The sequence below is a fragment of the Hydra vulgaris genome, chromosome 03 (genome assembly GCF_038396675.1).
Source record: "Hydra vulgaris chromosome 03, alternate assembly HydraT2T_AEP".
In the NCBI taxonomy this organism is placed as follows: Eukaryota; Metazoa; Cnidaria; class Hydrozoa; order Anthoathecata; family Hydridae; genus Hydra; species Hydra vulgaris.
Window position 1 is genome coordinate 33,404,676 of NC_088922.1, and position 19,964 is coordinate 33,424,639.

The 19,964-nt window shown below is 25.4% G+C and overlaps 2 protein-coding genes across 3 annotated transcripts in view; both read left to right on the top strand.

The window, feature by feature from the left end:
• LOC100208843 (centrosomal protein 43) overlaps positions 1 to 10,322 on the top strand; it is a 61,683-nt gene extending 51,361 nt beyond the window's left edge. The window contains exons 10-11 of one of the 2 annotated variants that reach the window (XM_065792965.1): positions 6,582 to 6,660; positions 10,142 to 10,322. In XM_065792965.1, the coding sequence (XP_065649037.1) occupies positions 6,582 to 6,660; positions 10,142 to 10,228 (166 nt within the window). In that variant the 3' untranslated portion in view covers positions 10,229 to 10,322. The remainder of the gene's footprint in view (positions 1 to 6,581; positions 6,661 to 10,141) is intronic. The other variant, XM_065792964.1, reaches the window with a different exon arrangement.
• An 8,499-nt stretch (positions 10,323 to 18,821) lies between these two features.
• On the top strand, positions 18,822 to 19,475 carry LOC136078626 (N-chimaerin-like). The gene has a single exon (XM_065794409.1). The coding sequence runs from the start codon at positions 18,822 to 18,824 to the stop codon at positions 19,473 to 19,475; it is 654 nt and encodes a 217-aa protein (XP_065650481.1).
• Positions 19,476 to 19,964: the final 489 nt, after the last annotated feature.

Here is a 19,964-nt window from a genome sequence, read left to right on the forward strand (position 1 = left end):
TAGTTTCAATAGTTTGTTCTTGGTTGACTGTAAACAGGATTCGCATACAAGTTTCAATAGTTTGTTCTTGGTTGACTGTAAACAGGATTCGCATACTAGTTTCAAACTTTAGTTGTTCTTTGTTAAATTTTGAGAAGTTTTATTTGTGAAATGATGATGTGTTTCAAATATAGTTTAGTATAAGTCATAGATAGTCTTTTCCATATGAAAGTTGACATGATTTTTAATTTTAACTTACTTAGCATTGTTTTGTTTGGATGGCTGTTCTATTCATTTTTTTTTTAATGTTCTATGTGCAATGTGTTCTATGAGATTATTTTTTACATATCTACAATAAGGCACAAATGTTATGTTTGTTTGTTTTTAATCATATTTAAACTTTATTTATCATATTTAAGGTTCAAATATTTAAATATGATAAAAAAAGGCAATTTTAAAGTCAACAAAAGAAAAAATTCAATAATAAAAACAACAGTGATAATAATGATTTGAGGTGAATAAAACAGTGATGTTAATTATTTCAAACATTCGATAATAAAAACAACAGTGGTAGCAATGATTTTACACATTCAATAATAAAAGCAGTAGTGATAGTAATGATTTAAAACATTTGATAATAAAAACCACAGTGGTGGTAGCGATTTCAATTATTTGATAATAAAAACAATAATGATGTTAATGATTTCAAACGATGAAAATGATTTGAAACATTTGATAACAAAAACAATAGTGATAGTAATGATTTCAAACATTTGATAATAAAAACAACAGTGATGTTAATGATTTCAATCATTTGATAATAAAAACAATAATGATGTTAATGATTTCAAACATTTGATAATAAAAACAACAGTGATAGTAAGGATATTTAATTATAGAGGTTACACATTAAAAAAATAATGTAAAAAGTAAACGAAATGCAGAAGGAAAAAAAAATGACTGTTGACTTGAACCTTGATGTTTTAAGTCAACAGTCAACACTATGTCTGATCAGCATGATATACCACAGGTGAATAGCACATTCACACAACAATTTTGTGTAATAAAAATAGTATATATAATAAATATGTAATAAAAAATTGAAAAAATTGATGCAGATAAAAATATTGTAGACAAATTGCATCTGTGTTTATATCATATAATGTTATATAAATAAAAAATTATATATAGAAAAAAATATATATATATAATATATACAATATATATATATATATATATATATATATATATATATATATATATATATATAAAGTGATGGGCATAGTTAACTAATTTTTTAGTTAACTTTTAGTTAAACTACTTTTTTTTAGTTAAATGCAATAGTTAAACTAAATTTTTTTATTTAAGTTAAACTTTTAGTTTAACTAACTTTTTTCCTAGTTTAGTTGAAAAAGTTTAACTAAATTTTTATTAACTAAATTTTTTATATATCGCCAAATAAATCGTTCTATTTCTATGCACCACTCACCTGACCAAGGACTCCAAGGATTCTGTTATTACTATTTTTATGTATTTATTTATTTAGTGCATGAACTGGACTTTTCAACATCATTTCCGCTTGGTCTCTATCAATAAAACGGTTAGTGGAAACTAACCGTTTAAATATATTAATTTTTAAAATATATTAATTTTTTACTGGAACTAGAATTTGACTGTTCTCTTATAAACCACAAATCACTGAATGAATATCTTTGCTTTACATAAAATCTAGTTAATGCTGCACATAGAGAAGAAAAAAGGAAAATTTGATTTTTTTAATAATACCAGGGACTTGGGAGAATCTTAACTTTGTAAACTTACTTACAAATTCTAAATTCAAATAACTTCTAAATTCATCAACAAATTTTCTTGAGTTGAAAAAAAAAAAAGTTAAAAAGTTGAATTTTAGTTAACTATTTCTAATTAGTTTAAGTTAACTACTTTTTATAAAAAGTTTGTAACTAAAAGTTTAACTACTTTTTTTTAGTTTTAGTTAGTAGTTTAGTTAAACTATAATAAAAAAGTTTGTGCCCATCACTGTATATATATATATATATATTTCGAACATCGCATTAGCAATAAATTTGTAAAAATTTTAATAAAAATCACAATATTTTTTAGTCTTGACATGTTTCGTAGTCTTACTACATTTTCAAAAGATTTAATTTACAATTAAAACTCTGGTAAATAAATTTAAAAACTGAAGACAATACAGAGAAAAATTAACGGACAAATAAACTTGTTATAAACCAATTAAAAATTATATTACAAATTATGACAAAATAAACTTCCTAATATTAAAATATTAATAATAATAATAATAATAATATAGTAAGTTAGATAGATAAATTTATAATATAATGAGATGTTTGTTTATTTAAAGAAGGATTTTCCTATTTAATATGAAGTGCTTCTTTTATTTTTAATTTGTTAATGGTTAGTTAACAAATTAAAAATAAATAGTTAGTGTTTTACAATTAATGGATGAATTTAAATGTTTAAAAATATGCGATTGCTCATCACTCGTAAGGTGCTCATTTATCCGTGTTGTCAAATGTCTGGAGGTTTTTCCAATATAACTGGCGTTACAGCCAGCACAAGAAAATTTGTAGACAACGTTAGATTTAAGCATCTTAGGAAGTGGATCTTTTATGCAAAAATTGTTTTTTAATTTATTGGTTGTGAATATAAATTTGATTATTACATTTTTACAATACTTTTTAATAATTTTATTAATTTTAGTTTTAGTGAAATTTGAGTAAAATCCAATAAATGGAAGCTTAAAATATCTTATATTAGTATTATCAACAGTATTTATAACATGTGGATTATTTTTCTTTTCAACATATAATTTAATTTCAGTGTCGATAACTTTTTGCGGAAATTGATTATTTTTTAAAACTAAAGAAAAAATTTTTTATATCCTTATCAAATCCAAATTGCGTGTTGTTAATTTTATATGTTCGATCAATCAAGCAACGTATAAGACCAGTTTTGTAACATGAAGGGACAAAGCTGAAGAAATTTTGTAAAAGACCCGTGTATGTTTTTTTGTGATAAACTGATGTAGAGAGTGAATTAGACTTATTAATAAGAACATCCAAAAATGGAATTTGGTTGTCTTTTTCTTTTTCCATAGTAAATCTTAAGTTTTTGTGTTGTCTATTGAGATGTTTAAAGAATTCTTGCGCTTCAAACTCTGAATTAAAAATTGCTATTATGTCATCCACATAACGTTTATAAAAAATCGGTATGGAGGATGAGCAATTATTAACCCACGTTCGTTCATGAAAACCGATAAACATATTAGCTAAAATTGTTGCTAAAGGAGAACCCATTGCAACGCCATTTAATTGATCATAAAATTTTCCGTTAAATAAGAAATGAAAACCTGATGTTGAAATTTGAAGTAATTTTTTGAAATGAGTTTTAGAAAAATATTTTGACCGAGTTTTATCTTTAAAAAACAATTCTGTTGCTATATTTATAGTTTCATTAAGTGGAATGTTAGTAAATAAGTTTTCAACATCATAAGAAACTATAAATTTGTTAGTTACGTCAACTTGTTTTAAATCTTCAACGAATGAAAATGAGTCAGAAGTGGTATAATGTTTTGGTAAATATGGAGATAATAAATCTGAAAGATGTTTAGCAAGTTTATAATTATATGTGCCAATTGTTGAAATAATTGGTCGAAAAGATGGTAGAGAAGAAACTTTACTAAGTTTGTGCATCTTAGGTAGAGCATTATTTCTTGCTGTTTGTGAACCAAGAGGATAAATTTTATTGTAAATGTCTTTTTCAAAACAGTTTTTTAAGTTTTCTAAGATACCCTTATAAAGATACTTCTCCTTTTATAGTTGGATCATCTTTTAATTCTTTAAATTTAGTTTATCACTTATAATATTTTTAAGAGAATTTATATAGTCAACTTTATTTAGAACAATTATACCATTCCCTTTGTCTGGTCTTGTTATTACGATATTTTCATTCTTCCTGAGTCTTTTTATTATTTTGTGTTTTCTCAGACAACCTTCAGACGGCGTATGTTTGTAAACATAATTATTTGCTAAATGTGAAAGTTCACTTTTAACTTGAGGTTCCGAATCCTTGTTTCTAAGTTGGGTGTTGAGAAATTGTGCAACGCTATTAAATTGAGCAAAAACATCTGTCATTTTTATAAACGCTGGTGGTAAAGCAAAGTTAAGACCATTATTCAATAAATCCAGTTCATGGTGTTGTAAAGTGTATAAAGACATATTTTGTACGAAGTTTTTATTTTTTTAATGCTAGTAAATTTAGTGAGTGAACATAATTGTGGGTTTTTATAATTGATTGTTCTTTTTTCATTACATAATTTTTAATAACTTTTGTTAAAAAATACCATTGCAAGGTTGAACATATAAAATTAACAACACGCGGTTTGGATTTGATAAGGATATAAAAAATCTTTCTTTAGTTTTAAAAAATAATCAATTTCCGCAAAAAGTTATCGACACTGAAATTAAATTATATGTTGAAAAGAAAATTAATCCACCTGTTATAAATACTGTTGATAATACTAATATAAGATATTTTAAGCTTCCGTTTATATTTATATATATATATATATATACATATATATATATATATATATATATATATATATATATATATATATATATATATATATATTCATCATATTTATATTCATTATTGATTTCAATAGCTTAGTGCTGACAAAATCTTTTCATAAGGTGATATAATCCTGATTTAGGAACATTGCAAAATCATTTTTTTTCCTGCAGTTTTTATTATCAATTTCTTTATTTCATTTAAATTCCTTAGCCTTTCCATGCTTTTAAAATAAGAATTTTCACTAAGAATTGAATTATAAAGTTAAAAAATATTTTGTCAATTATTTATAATTTTTGAAATATCTCAAAGTAATTGAATTATTAAACTTCAAACAAATTTTAATTTTGCTTTGTTTATAAAAACTTGATATAATTACGGGGGATAATACTGTTTTTACTTAATTTTAATTTTGCTTTGTTTATAAAAACTTGATAAAACTATGGGGGATAATACTGTTTAAACTTTTGCACTAAAGCTTTTTCAAAGTACAATTAAATTTTAATTAACTGTTAATTTTACAATTTCAGCAGCAATCATATAAAGCATATTTGGTAAAAGTTTCAGCTTATTTGAGAAATTTTGTGAAAAGTTAAAAAAATTAAAATAAAAAAAATTAAAATTAAAATTGCATTAAAAATGGAAAAAAAGTTAACATTTCTAAACTTTTACAAGCTACTGTATATATTAAAAGTTCTACTCATTTCTTTCAGATGCTTCATTTGCACTAGTTCATTTCTCCTATGTTTTTTTTTTTTTTTTGTAACAACAGATGCCACCTGATTGTACACCAACATTTCACAACATAAAGGGAATGAAGTAACTATATTTTATATCTGAAACAGATGCTGATTCATCAAAAGTTATTGTTATGCTCACTCTTTCATCTAGTATTTTTTAATTTGCTGATAGGTTCTACCAATAAATTGATGGTACATCAAATGGTACAAGAATGATATCCTTCATATATCAATTTGTTTATGAGTATTATAGATAATAAAGTTAGAAACTTAATGCCAAAATTGATAAGTGTTTATAGGCGTTACATTGATAATATATTTTTCTTGTTTTATGAATCTATGAAAGAGTTGCATAAAATCTATGATTTCATTAATAGCATCCACCTAACAATTAATTTTATCTTTAATGAATCTAGTTCCTTAATTTTTGCCACTATACAAAGATAAGAGCAGTCATATACTAAGTACTTTATGTTGGAAACCAACAGATACAATGAGTCTTTTGTCCAGCACGACTCCAATCATCCATATCATTATAAATATATAACTAATTTTTCTGTAATAGAATTATATCAGAATGTGAAAATCTTTTTCAAAAGTTACTTACTTTAGTGCAAACTTTTGTGTTTATGGGTTACACAAGAGCTTGGCAGACAATTTTGTAGCATTTTCTTTATCAAGACATTACTATCATGTTGTTTTTATTATCAAATTTTTAAAATCATTACTATCACTGTTGTTTTTATTATCGAATGTTTGAAATCATCATCATCACTGTTGTTTTTGTTATCAAATGTTTGGAATCATTACTATTACTGTTGTTTTTGTTATCAAATGTTTAGAATCATTACTATCAATGTTGTTTTTGTTATCAAATGTTTGAAATTTTAACTATCATAATATTTTATGTGTTTATAACATATAATGACATATAATAGAGATAATATTTGTAATATTATATATATGTATAAAATACCAAATGCTTATAATATTATATGTTTTTATAAGATATTATATAATGTTTTCATGCATTAATTAGATGTTATATTATTTATAATATTATAGATGTGTATAAATTTCTATAGAGCTAAAATTTATAATATTATATATGTGTATAAGATACTAAAGAGCAAATGTTTATAATATAATGTTTATAAGTTATTATATAGAAAAGGTTTATAATATTTTATGTGTTTATAAGATGTTAAGTAGTTTATAACTTTTAAACCCAATGTTGCAATTTTAAAGTTCACAGAAAAGTGATGGATTGAGCATTAGTGAAGAGCTTGATGATGATTTATCTATTGGGAGTTTTGCCGGCAGCAAAGTAAGTTTTGGTTTCCTATACAAAAAATCGGTGTATTTTATACTTGTTTACAAAAAACAAAAGCTGTACTTGTCTTAGGGTTTTCTTAGCTCCCTTTGCTATAATTTTTTTAATTTGTCTTTAAAACATTGCAATTATTTGTATAATTATGCAATTATTTGCATAATTATGTGCTCAATTACTAAAACATTCCAAAGTAAAAATAACCGGGTTACTAAAACTTTCTAAAGTAATGATAACTGGATTACTAAAACATTCTAGGTAATGATAACTGGATTATAAAAACATTGTAAGGTAAAGATAACTTGGTTACCAAAACAAGGTAAAGTAAAAATAACTAGATTACTAAAACATTTTTAAGTAAAGATATCTGGATTAAATTTGTGTTACATCTAAGTTCTAAAAAAAATTTTTTTTTTGTACCTTTGTACTTTGATATAAAATTATAAGCGTAATTAAAAATTAAAAATTCTTATTTTTTTAGTTATAATAGTTATTAATGAATAAACTAAAAAAATATTATTAAAATGAACTATTAAAAAGTTCAAAAGTCAACTGCAATTAAATCATTTTAAAGTATATAACTTTTTAATTAATTAAAAGGTTTTTTTGATATTAAAAGAGATTTTATTTATAAACTTATTCCATAGTGTTGCGTTTCCTGCAGAAAGTTATGAGTTTACAGAGTTTAAGTTTCAATGTTACAGATATAAAATAGTCACTGTTACAGACATAAAATAGTCAACGTTACAAACATAAAATAGGCAACGTTAGAGACATAAAATAGTCAATGTTACAGACATAAAATAGTCAACAATACAAACATAAAATAGTCAACATTACAAACATAAAATAGTGAGTGTTATAGACATAAAATAATCAACGTTACAGACATAAAATAGTCAACGTTACTAACATAAAATAGGCAACATTACAGATATAAAATATTCAACATTACAGAATTAAAATAGTCAACGTTACAGACATAAAATAGTCAACATTACAGACGTAAAATAGTCAATGATACAGATATAAAGCATTAATATTATTATTACAGAATAAACCAGACACTTTTCAGAAAAAGCTAAATAACTTTTTAAATTTTTTTCTGCGAAATAGTTTATTAGTGCAATTCTGCAATGTAAAAAAAAAATTTACATTTCAAGTTTCTATTGAAAATAAGAAATAATTTTTTTAGAAACTGTTCGCTTTTCGGAAAGTTTTGAAAAGCGGACATTTCCAAATTATATGAAAAAAACACAGATAAGATGATAAGTTTAATATTTTTATTATAATAATAATACAAACAGAAAAAACAAGAAAAAAATCAATAAATTATTAATTTGAAAACTTTTTGCACTCTTTCTACTTTTTTTGGTTTTCTTGGCAGGAGTTTCTTCTGCTGCTGCAATTTCAACACATGTTTGTTTAACTAGCTTTGCTTCTTCTTCGTCTCATAGCTGATTTAACCATGCTTCTTCTGTAAAAGTATGACCAGCCACTGTTCTGACATTTCTGGCTTTTTTTGCAGGATGTTTGTAAGCATTTTGGAGTTGAATTTGCTTCAAGAGAGCTCTTTCAAGATTTTTACACGATTTTTACGTAAAAAAAGTTCTTTTTGAAAAGTTAAATTTAAAGTTTGGGTTGAAGTCGGAGTTGCAGGCGGAATTAAGGTTTGTGTTTATTGAGCAATTTGAGGAAAAGAACTTGGGTTGCATGGTGATTTTGTAACTGCTGACAATGTTATTAAGGTGTTACTATAAGTTTGAAAAATTTGTAATTTTTTCAATGTTGTCTTGAAAGAGCCCAGTGTTTTTAAAACCAGCAATAATTTGAGTATGAGTGTAAGCTTTGTTGCTTTTATACAACTGTGCAAGGAGACTTTGGAAATTTTTTTGGACAAATTGCTGAAACCACTTTCAGCATAAATTTTTCTTAAAATATTATGCCTAACATCTTTGACATGGCGAAATACACCAACATCAAGAGGCTGTAGAATGCGAGATGAATGAGCGGGAATGCAAATTAGTGTTATATTTTCTTTACACTTCAAGGCTACATTTAATGACACATGTGTACTGTAGACATCTAAAAGTAAAATATGTTGACAATTTTTTGAATGTGAGGCGCTTTGCACCTCTTCTGGTAATTACTTTGCATTAGTCACCATTGAAACCAGTTTTATCACATTTTCACAAATGCATGGCTTTACCAAAACCTATTTTTGCCGAATCAAAATGTTTTTTCAAAGCATCAAAATAACTGGCAATAATTTCTGGTGTGCATGACCCTGCTCTAAAAGATGTGATGTTTGTAGCTGATCTTTCACTTGGTTCTGAGTGTCATTGACTCATAAATCCTTTTTACCATTTGCTACCAGGCGTTCCATTTTTGAACAAACACTATCATTTTCAATTAAATAGTCTCTCACTAACCTTTGAACTTGATCTAATCATCTACAAATCCCCAGTCGTTAAGCATTTCAAGAAGGTGAATCAAGGTTAACTCAATAAAAGGACTCACTTTAGTTGTACTGCAAACATAACAAAAACAACCTTATCCAATGCGCTTTTTATTGTCTCCTCAGTGTAAGGATTCTCGTTTGTTTTATTTTTTGACATTTTAAGTTTAGTAAATTCAATTCAGTTACAGATTTATAGAGATTTTAGAAATTGAAGAAACAATTTTGTGGTTACTTTGTGTACTTTTGTACTTTCTACAGTATGAGTGCAAAAGTACAAAATTAATTAACACGAGTGAAAACTTAAAGTAAAGAAATATAATTTTCCCGATAAGTGTCCACTTTTGTGCCCTGTCCGGTTTGTGGTACTTTTGTGTCCGGTTTGTTCGGTTTGTGGTACTTTTGTGTCCGGTTTGTTCGGTTTGTGGTACTTTTGTGTCCGGTTTGTTTGGTTTGTGGTACTTTTACTCTATATTTTGGAAATTTTTATTATATGTGCAACAAAACAGTTCTACACATTTTGTTTTTTGTTTATTTGTAGGGTAAGTTGAATCGGATTTATTCATTTTTTTAAATTGCGGAAAAGTTAAAATATGTATTGCCTCGGTAGTTATTCACTGTACCAAGTACTGGGTGCAATCAATAACTAAAAAAAACATGAAATAACTATGGCTTACTGTGTCCCAGCCACAGAAAATTAAATTCAATTTTAAATTTTTGGGATATGACTGTAAAGAAAAGATTAAACTGCTAAATGGAGACATAAATATCAATAATCTGAAATGTAAGCTTCAACATTTTAAATTATCTTAACCATGATCTCCATATTAAATAAAAAGAAGGTAATAAATTTACTCTTGCTAGATTAAAACAAAAATTTCAAAAATATGTAATCAAAAGTTTTATGATAACGACTATTAATTAAGAAATATGAGCACATAAAATGATGACATTACCAATATATAAGTATATATATATATATTTGTTTATTTCTTTTGTTTATTTATTTTGTATGAGTAGGCTGATGACATCCTGACTACTGATCAAACGGTATCTCAATTAAGTGGAGTTGGGTTTGACTATGGTGAAGACGCAGAAAGTCAATGATTAGTTATACAAAATTGTGTAAATTATTGAAACATTTTTAGATATTAGAAAAAAAGAAATCATATTTAAAAAAAATTATTGATCAATTTATTTAAAATTTATTACAAAGGTTGTTCGAATCAATTGTTTCTCTTTTTTAATCCATGATCCAGAGCACGAATACTTAGCTTTTTTCTTTCGCTCACCAAAACAATAGCCTTCTGGCTATTGTTTTGGTGACTCGCAACTTTATTACTGAAAAAATCTTATAAATTAAATTTTTTACTGAATTAAAATTTTTTATTTAATTCAATTTTTTGTTTTTAAAAAAAAAATTTATTAGTTGTTTTTATGTTAATCGTATTATAAATTTTGATTATTTTACATATATTGAAAACAATGTCATAAAATTTGTATAGAAAATTTTTGAAAAACTTTTGAATAATAATTTGAAAAAAGTAAAAAAAAACATTGAAAAAAGTAAAAAAAAAACATTGAAAAAAGTAAAAAAAAAACATTGAAAAAAGTAAACTTTACGTGTTAAGTAAAATAAGACATAAACAGAAAACCAAAGAAGTTTTAAGTAAGTTTTCAAAGTTATTATTATTTTTTTCTAGTAATTTTTATTAAAAACTTGTAATAGTATTAAATGGTTAAAAAAAAAAGATCTAGGCTAGAAAACAATTTTAATTTAAGTCGTGAGAGGTTGATTGAGGATTTTTTTGTATTTGAGTTAAGTAACATCCCAGTAAATTCTAAACTTACTGAGATGTTATCTTGTGATTAATTTTGTTTAAATTAATTTTTTCATCATAATTTTTGTTCAAATTAATTTTCTCATCATAAATTTTGTTCAAATGTGATTGAAAAATTTTAATTGTTATCTTTTTTTATGCATATAATTTTTAGATTTATTGACAGTAATTGAAAAAAATTATGAGTTCATTGTTATGATTTAAGTTGAATTCATTGACATAACATTAACTCTTTAGTCATGGCTATGGTTTGAGATCTTTTTTATAATTTTTTTTTAGAATATAATCAATAACATATAAAATTTGACTTTCTAAGCAAGTAGAAAATACAAAATATTCAATGGATGTTTGGTTTGAGTAATTATTAGATACTTAGTTTATTTAGAATCACAAATACATAAATATACTAAAATTACTTTTTATGTAACGCTTTAAAATTATGTATTTAATTTATTTCACAAGTGATTCTAAATAATAATACGACCTTGTGATAAGTTGGTTAAACATTTACAATACATAGATAACTTTAAATGTTACTAAAGAGTAACTACAATATAAAATATCTGAGAATATTTTAAAAATAAAAATGTTACTACAGTGTGATTGCAATTTAAAACATCTTAGATTATACGCTTAAAACATCATTTAGCTGACAACATTATTGAGTTGAAAACATTCGAGCTGCTATTGCATAAATAAAATACTGCACGATTTAATAAATAAATTACATGCTAAACAAATTATATATAAAGAATAACATGATGTTTTGAGAGCAATTTGAAGAAAACAAACAATATGTTTGACAGCATGTAAACAATTCCTTTTATTTAAACTCGCAAAATCGTTTGTGATTGTATCTCTAAAAGATGCTATCAACATCAAAAGTATAGAACCAGTCGCAGAAGCCCAGATATAATTTGCAGCAATTGCTTATTTCTCTGTTCTTTTTAGTTAAATGCTCTTCTACGGAAGAGCAGATAATGCGGAAGTTGACGCCTCTTTTCATACCAATAGGGAAAGCTGGTACTGAACTCCGATTCTCTTATTCTGAAGCAAGCTCTCTAATCACTACGTCACGGCTCGTACTTTATAGTATTACATCATACAATACTGATTTATTTATTTTCTGCGGCGAGCATGTACTCACTGAGTAGTAAACCACTTTTGTAGCAAGTTTAAAAGTAATTTTAACATTTTTAGTCACGTAGTAAAGTTCATCAAATTTTCTTTTAAAAGTTTAATACTGATTTAATTTGTTTTACATTAAACGGCAAGTTGTTCCAAATTGTGTTGACGTGATTGGAAAAACCATTTTTCCTAATCGACTGTCTACTGTTATGGAGATCTTGGTTATGGATATATTCACGGATACTTCCGCCCGGTTCTGTTAATAGAAAAGATTCTTAGGGAAGATACCGTACTAAGTTGGTGTAGATTATTAATTTTTAAAAAGATAATTCATATCTTTTCTAATTGACAAGTTAAATTCAGTCTTTTTAATCTTTCTTTATAAAGTAACTTTGAATATCTCGAAATTAGTCTCGTTGCTCTAAGTTTTACTCTTTTGATAAGATTAATATCTTTTTTCTGAAATCGATTTCTAATAACAGAAGCGCATTCAAAAAGAGTATTAACAAAACATATAACAACTTAACTAAACCAGTGTTTAAAAATGAAAATATATTTCGAATAAGACCTAAAAATTTTTCTATATTTAATTTCGTACTCAAACACAGCATTGCTTTTGAGTATGGAATAAAACAATTACATTTCTTGTTAAGAAGCATTTTTTTTTTTTTTATTTACTAATTATTTCTTCAGTATTATATAAGTTTACAGTAAAAAAGAAACTTTAGCTAGATAACTGAAAGGAAGTAATACCTAATGAAAGGTGTCTTCCTTATTTCCTAATTTTTACAGCCTAAAGACGTTTGTCTTTAAGCCTAAGCTTACAGCCTAAAGACGTATGTCTTTAAAAAAATGAAATAATATTTTACCATCAACACTCTGCACAACCAATATTTTGACATTTTGAATCCATATTAAAAACATAAAGGCTTTATTTTTGTTTGGTCCTGGAAAAATTTTTTTCGCTTAATTTCAATTGATTAACTTCAATTGCAATTTTGCGAGTGACTTGATTTATTTTAAAATAAGAAATATATTTCTTTTTTCAAGAAACACATATCTTGTATCTGTCATTTTGTAAACATTCGTTTTAGACTTTGTCACCGTGTACAACACATAACATACTGTCAAATGACATTCATAACTTAATACCCATAATTTTGACTTGTGGCACCCTTGATCTGGGTGTACAATATATATATATATATATATATATATATATATATATATATATATATATATATATATATATATATATATATATATATATATATATATATATATATATATATACATTATTTTACAAAAACAAACATGGCTTCTAAACGAAGATCACATCTTATCGTCATAAGCCAAGAGAGAGTACGTAAAATAAAAACGCCTTGTTACAAGTGAGTTCGTATAAGTAACATAAAAACAATAAATCGTACTTAATTATATGAATATAAATTATACTAAAGTATAAAATAAAGATTGAACATACATGACTCAAAACAATAAAACATTATTTCGTCACAAGATAAATTAAATAAAAGTATTCTAAGATATTTTCAATAGAGATAAAATCTTTTTATTTATTTTAAAAAACAAGAAAAAGTTAGGCAAAAATTTTATTCTAGAAATGTGCAGCACGATAAGTGACATAAAACTGATTAAGTTTTGTTCGAGAGAACAGTTCATTTAGATAATTACTATTTCTCATGTTAAAATCGCCTAATAATTTAAAATTAAAAAGGTTTTTTAAAATAAAAGTCGATAAATCATATTTCCACATAAAAACAAAATTATAAATTTTTATTTACATTTAGTTTATATACATCAAGGACATTCATTCTATTAAAAAATATTAAGGAATCCCAGTGGGCACAGGACCTAAATAAGACGTCTTTTGAACGTTTAAAAGACGTCCAAAACGTTCAAAAGACGTTTAAAAGACGTCTTTTTTACGTCCTGTGCCCACTGGGATGTGCCTAGTAAACATTATTGTAGCGATGAGCAAAGCTGCAGTGGACCGTTCAAAATGTCTATATAGATTCCACTATAGAAAGTTTGCTAGAAAACTTTAGTTAATTTTTTTATCTAAATAATTGGACAATAAAATTTTTTTGTAAATTTGAGGGTAGAAAACGTTGTTTGAAGAGCGGAAAGAGTCCATTTTGTTTTGCTTATTCAATGTTAACTTGTAATAAAATTTTTTGGAGAGTGGCATTTAGTGACAGACTTAATTTCAATTTGGTCATTAAGAAATTTTGTAGAGCGGGTGAAAAAGAATCTATTTTGTTTTACTTACATTTAATGTTAACTTGTTACATTTAAAACATTTAAATGCGTTTTAAAGTTCTTTGTTCATCATGGAAAATAGTAGATAGATGCCACTATTAGAGAGAAAAAGTTCGTGTTATCAGAAAACATAATACATAAAAAGATTTGATGTTTTATACAAGTCGTTGATAAATAAAAGAGGTCTTAAAATGGAACCTTGCGAAATACCTCAAGAAACATTTAAAAACTGTATATGATTAAGTTCATTACAAGAAACAAATTGTTTTCTGTTATATAAATACCTTTGAAACCATCTAATTATTTTTTTATTTATTCAGTAATAATTAAGTTTATACAGCAAATTATCATTATAAATAGTATCAAATTTTTTGAAAGATCGTTAAAGATTCCTAATGTGAATTAAGATTTTTCAAAGAAACTGGAAATTTTACGTACTACTAGAAAATTGCATGTTCAATTGAATTTTTTAAAGCCAAATTTATTGTTGTATAATTTATTTAAACTAAAATAATTTAATACTCTATCTTTGACAGCTGCCATTGATGGTCCGCTATGTAACTGATGAGAAAAACTGCAGTGATCCGCTCAAAATGCCTGTATAGATCCATTAAAATTTCGCAACGTTTGCTGGGATTTTTGCAATCGTAAGGCAATCATATGCAATTATAATTGTTAATGTTGTAAATGATTGTCCAAATAGACCGTTAACTTTTTTTACAACAATCGTTAATTTTTTTTTTTGATTTTTTAAACTCCTTTTTTTTTTAATTTAATTCGTCAGTAAAAAATGTTATTTAAATAAAATCTACATGACCGGGGCAAAAGAAGACAATATTTGCCTTATCAATAATCTACTATAATTAGTATCACTTATAATAAGAAAGAAATACCCATAGCTATTAAATTAAAACTGTATAAAAATATACAGTGGTGCTCACATATAAATAGCATTAATACTAAAATCTCAAAAAATATTGCAATGATAACAAGGGCTAAACATTTCTAAACATAACATGTCTGAAAAAATTATATTTCGTCTTTATTTGTTCTAAGTTGGCTTTCTGTAATATTGCGTAGGGTATTACTAATCATAAAAAACTTAAAAAACAGTACAAAAAACAAATACATGCCTAAAATTGTATTTGGAACCGAGAGATGTGTTCCTTTCCAATCACTTTTAAGTGTGTTTGGAGCTTTAAATGTGTATAACCTCGACTTAAACCAAGTTTTATTGTTCGTGTTTAAAACAAAACTGGGATTACTTCTAACATAGGAGAAAGGCGCCTATGATGGCATAGCGCCTATGATGGCATACCAGTCATATTTCCATTAAAATTGGTTTTGGTAAAAAAATGATTAGACATACATGACTATACTGACTTTACATTAGTTTTAGTGAAAAAACGTCCCTTGTGCACAAGTATTGTTTTTATAATCAACAAAAATCGATTTTGGGATGTGCTGTTGTAGTTTTATTTCCTTCATATATTTAAGATTGTGATTTTACTATTAACTGTGCAGAAATGAAATTTTCATGCATTTTATATTCAAGTTTTGTGCATTTAGTGAAATAGTTACTTTAATTTTATCTTTTGAACAAAGCAGACACAGCTTGTTTTAATGAAAATGATGACTTTTACCCATGATGGCATACTGACGAGTTGGGGGTGTTGAAATATTGACGAGTTGGGAAAACCTTTTTTTTTTTATAAGGAAAACTTATTTTTAAGTAAAGTTAAAAGAAAGCGATGCTCCAAAATTTTTTTTTGTTCTAAAAAATACGTAAAACGCAATATATCCTATGCGCATGCGCAAAATTTTACAATGCTGGTGTGTAGCATGAAATGGTAAATTAGGATGGTCTCGAGTAATTTCTGGCTTTTCTGAGGGAAGACTCTAAGGTTAAATGAAATCATTAAGTTACCCTCGATCCTAACTAGCCCCATCCTCCCCTATGCCATCATAGGAGCAGTGTTTGCCTATGATGGCATACTTGTGCTTTTTTTTGCAATGAGAATAACTTATAAAAAAAATAAAACTGATGAAAACTCCCAGAGTAATTATTGTTCTAGATGTTAAAAGGAATGTATCCATATCAAAACTTTTATTATTGGTCTTCAGGATACTGAATAATGAAGCTTCAAAGTTAAGTATGCCATCATAGACGCCTTTCCCCTATATTATAATTTTCGTTTTAGTAAAATTTACCAAATGTAAACTACAAGTTTTACTCTTCAAAGTTTTTTAAACAACTTTATTGTTCATAAATTTTTTTAAAAGCTTTCCAGTCATTTTTAACAAAAGATTTAAGCAGTTTAAAAATGAATCAAAATGATTATTTTATTTATAGATTTCAATATACACAACTTAAAATGTTTTTTTATTAAATTAAATCATTCAAAGAAAACTTTTATTATAGCAATGAATCGATAGGATAATTTGTCTAGTGACGATGTTATTAATGAAATAATCTTGGTTTTTTTTTTACTCAAGAGTTTTTGTTCATATAGTTCTTAAATATTTTACTAATTAAAAGGATTACAGCACTTCATAAAAAAAAAACATTATATTAAGTAATTACATTAAGAACGGATCAGATGCGAATACAATTGTTAATTTTGAATAGCGTGAGAAAATGTTAAAAAAAGTTATAACCCTCTTTACTTCGTGTTCATCTAATTCTCGAATAAGAAAAATAAACAGTTTACTTTTCTTGGATTAAAGCTCTGAAATAAAACAAAATTAAAGCTCGTTTTTTTATATTAAAAAAAAAAACAGAAACCGGTTTTAAGGTTTTGCCAACTGAATAAACAAACTTTAAATTATCCATAAAAAATTACTTTTCAAACTTTAAATTATCCATAAAAAATTACTTTTCCATATAAAATTTTATTGCAGCTATCAGCTATCAATACTTATTCATAATTTTTCAATTTCTTGAAACGTTTTTAAAAAAATGTTAGAAATTAATAATTTACCAGCCATTTTAGATAATTTTTTAGATAATAAATTAAGTCTTTTAAAATGGTTATAAATTAGAGTAACTTTAGCTTTTTTAGTACATTGAACACATTTAATGGTTTAATTTAAAAAAAATGTTTTATGAACCAAATAATCAGAAAAAAACAGAAAAAACAGCGTAGAAAAGAAATCATTTAGGTGCCTTTTATATATAAATGCTAGGGTCTTTTAGGAACACCCTTAAGAAATTATATGGTGCTATGAGAATGACTTCTAATATATCTTTGAACTAATTAAATTTAAGTAAATGAGCCTAATTTAAGTGATTGGAGGAGGGGCGTTGTCTTCAGAAGAGTTTCAAGCTAAATGCCAGCTTTAATGCCTCATTAGAAAACATCATGAACTTTCTAGTTAAATGCTCTTCTGTAATGCTTTGTGACAAGACAGTTAGGTCTTCTTGTTAGATCTTCTTGAAGCATAGGAGAATCTTAGCAACAATGAAAAAAATAAAAAAAGTACTTTATATATGCCAAAACTTTTAACTGATTGGTTTTATCATTTATTTATGTTATTTGTTTTATTTATAATCTTATATATATATATATACATATATATATATATATATAAATATATATATATAAGATTATAAATGGTTATGAATATCAAATAATATTGAAAAAAGTTTTTAAATAGGTCAGAGTTTGAAATAGTATAGTAAAGGGAATTTTTAACTTAATAAAGATTCAAAAACATTTATTAAAATGGTACAAAAATATATTTGCTGTTAAAACAGGTAAATTTTAAGTTCAATCATTCATGTGACATTTTTTAACTGCTGATATTTTTCTAAATGATAATTTTTGGCTTTCGAAATTTTCTCAAACTATTTTACCTAACACTTATATACCCTATAATTTTTAATTAAGGTTTTCCCCCGTTCCATTTTAATGTCAATTAAAATGAAATTTGTTATATTAAATTTTTTATTTTATTATTTCATTTCAATATTTCATTTCAAAACTTTATTTCAATATTGTCTCTTAAAATGCTCTATTTTAATAAAGTTTTATTTCAATTTTTTTCCCGAAACAAAATCCAATTTGACATTTGACATAAACTGTTTGCAAAGAGATTTGAAGTAAATAAAAACTTTTTTATTTGCATTGTTGACGTCAAGAGTCTTTTGCTTATATAATAAATGTTTAAAACGTCATAAGTAATTTGATAATTGCAGATTAACGATATATATTTTTTAAAGTTTCAGTTTCTTTTCGTATCTTATTACCACAAACAAATAATTGAAATATTATAAAAAGACTGAAACATAAAAACTAATGCAGATTACTTTTAGTGCTTGACAAAATTTTTGTATTATTTTTTCACCTCGGTATCACCATTTAGCAATATAAAAGAGAGAACTCAAATATAACACAATTAATACAATAAGATTAGAGATTTTTTTATATAAGAGTTATCTTTAAATAGCCATGCATCAGTCTGAAAATGATACATTTATACAAAACGGTTGCGATTACTTTTGGGAGATAGTAACGCGTATGCAAAAAAGTGCCAATTTGGAACCAATTAAAGTAGCATGTACAAAATTGGTTCCAAACAAGCCCTCCTATTTTGGTGAGGAGTTTCATGGAAAATTATCTAAAGAAAGAGAAAAAGAACTTTTAGAAGGAAAAGTAGGACGATACCTTGTTCGAGAAAGTTTTGCGAACTCTTGCTTACACATGTATACGCTAGCTTTTAACTATAATAATACAATTCGCCATATAAAGTTAATTTTTAACCCTGAAACGAATAAATTTAGAGTTGACTCATACGATAAAGAATATTCTACTGTACAGGAAATTATGACAGACATTATTGAGTTATTCAGTAGCTTGAAAGAAATTTGTATTTCTGAAAGAAAAAAATCCTACTGGAAACCACATTCTTTTAAAATGGTTTCATATAAATATCCAAAATGGTGTGATCATTGTAATCATTTTCTTTTGGGTTTTTTTAATCAAGGTTTCAAATGTGAAGATTGTAACATAAATGTTCATCAAGCATGTCAAAGTACTTTAGTACCGTGTTCAAAAACTGTTGTTTCGATGCATAAATTGTCAAAAAGAGTTATAAAGTACTGATGTGAAATTGTTTTTAACCATCAAAAATAGTATCAAGATTTTTTATGGATAAAGTTTCTTTAAACAAACTAATAATATGTATGTTTTATTAAAGAACGTACAGCAAAAGAATAACAATTTTAAAGAACTTCACAGTTTCATTTTTCTTTACAGAACTATTGATTTGAACATAAATTTAAAACAAGTTAATCTGCAGCAAAGTATATTACAAAATATAAACAATGTGACAGAGTTTATTTTATGTCTTAAAAGTACATTAAAGATTTTATTAACGTTTCTTCCGTTTCTACTTTAGTCCAATTGTTCTAAAATGTTGAAACTGAAGAAAGTATTTAATATTTTTAGGTTCCAAACCTCTTACTCTGTTTATGTATAAAATATCTTCAAGAAGAAACATAAGTATCCAATTAAAGGTATTTTATCAATCATTTAGAAGAAATTTCTGTTAATATTTTACTGGATTTTTTTCATTTATTTTTAATAAAAATA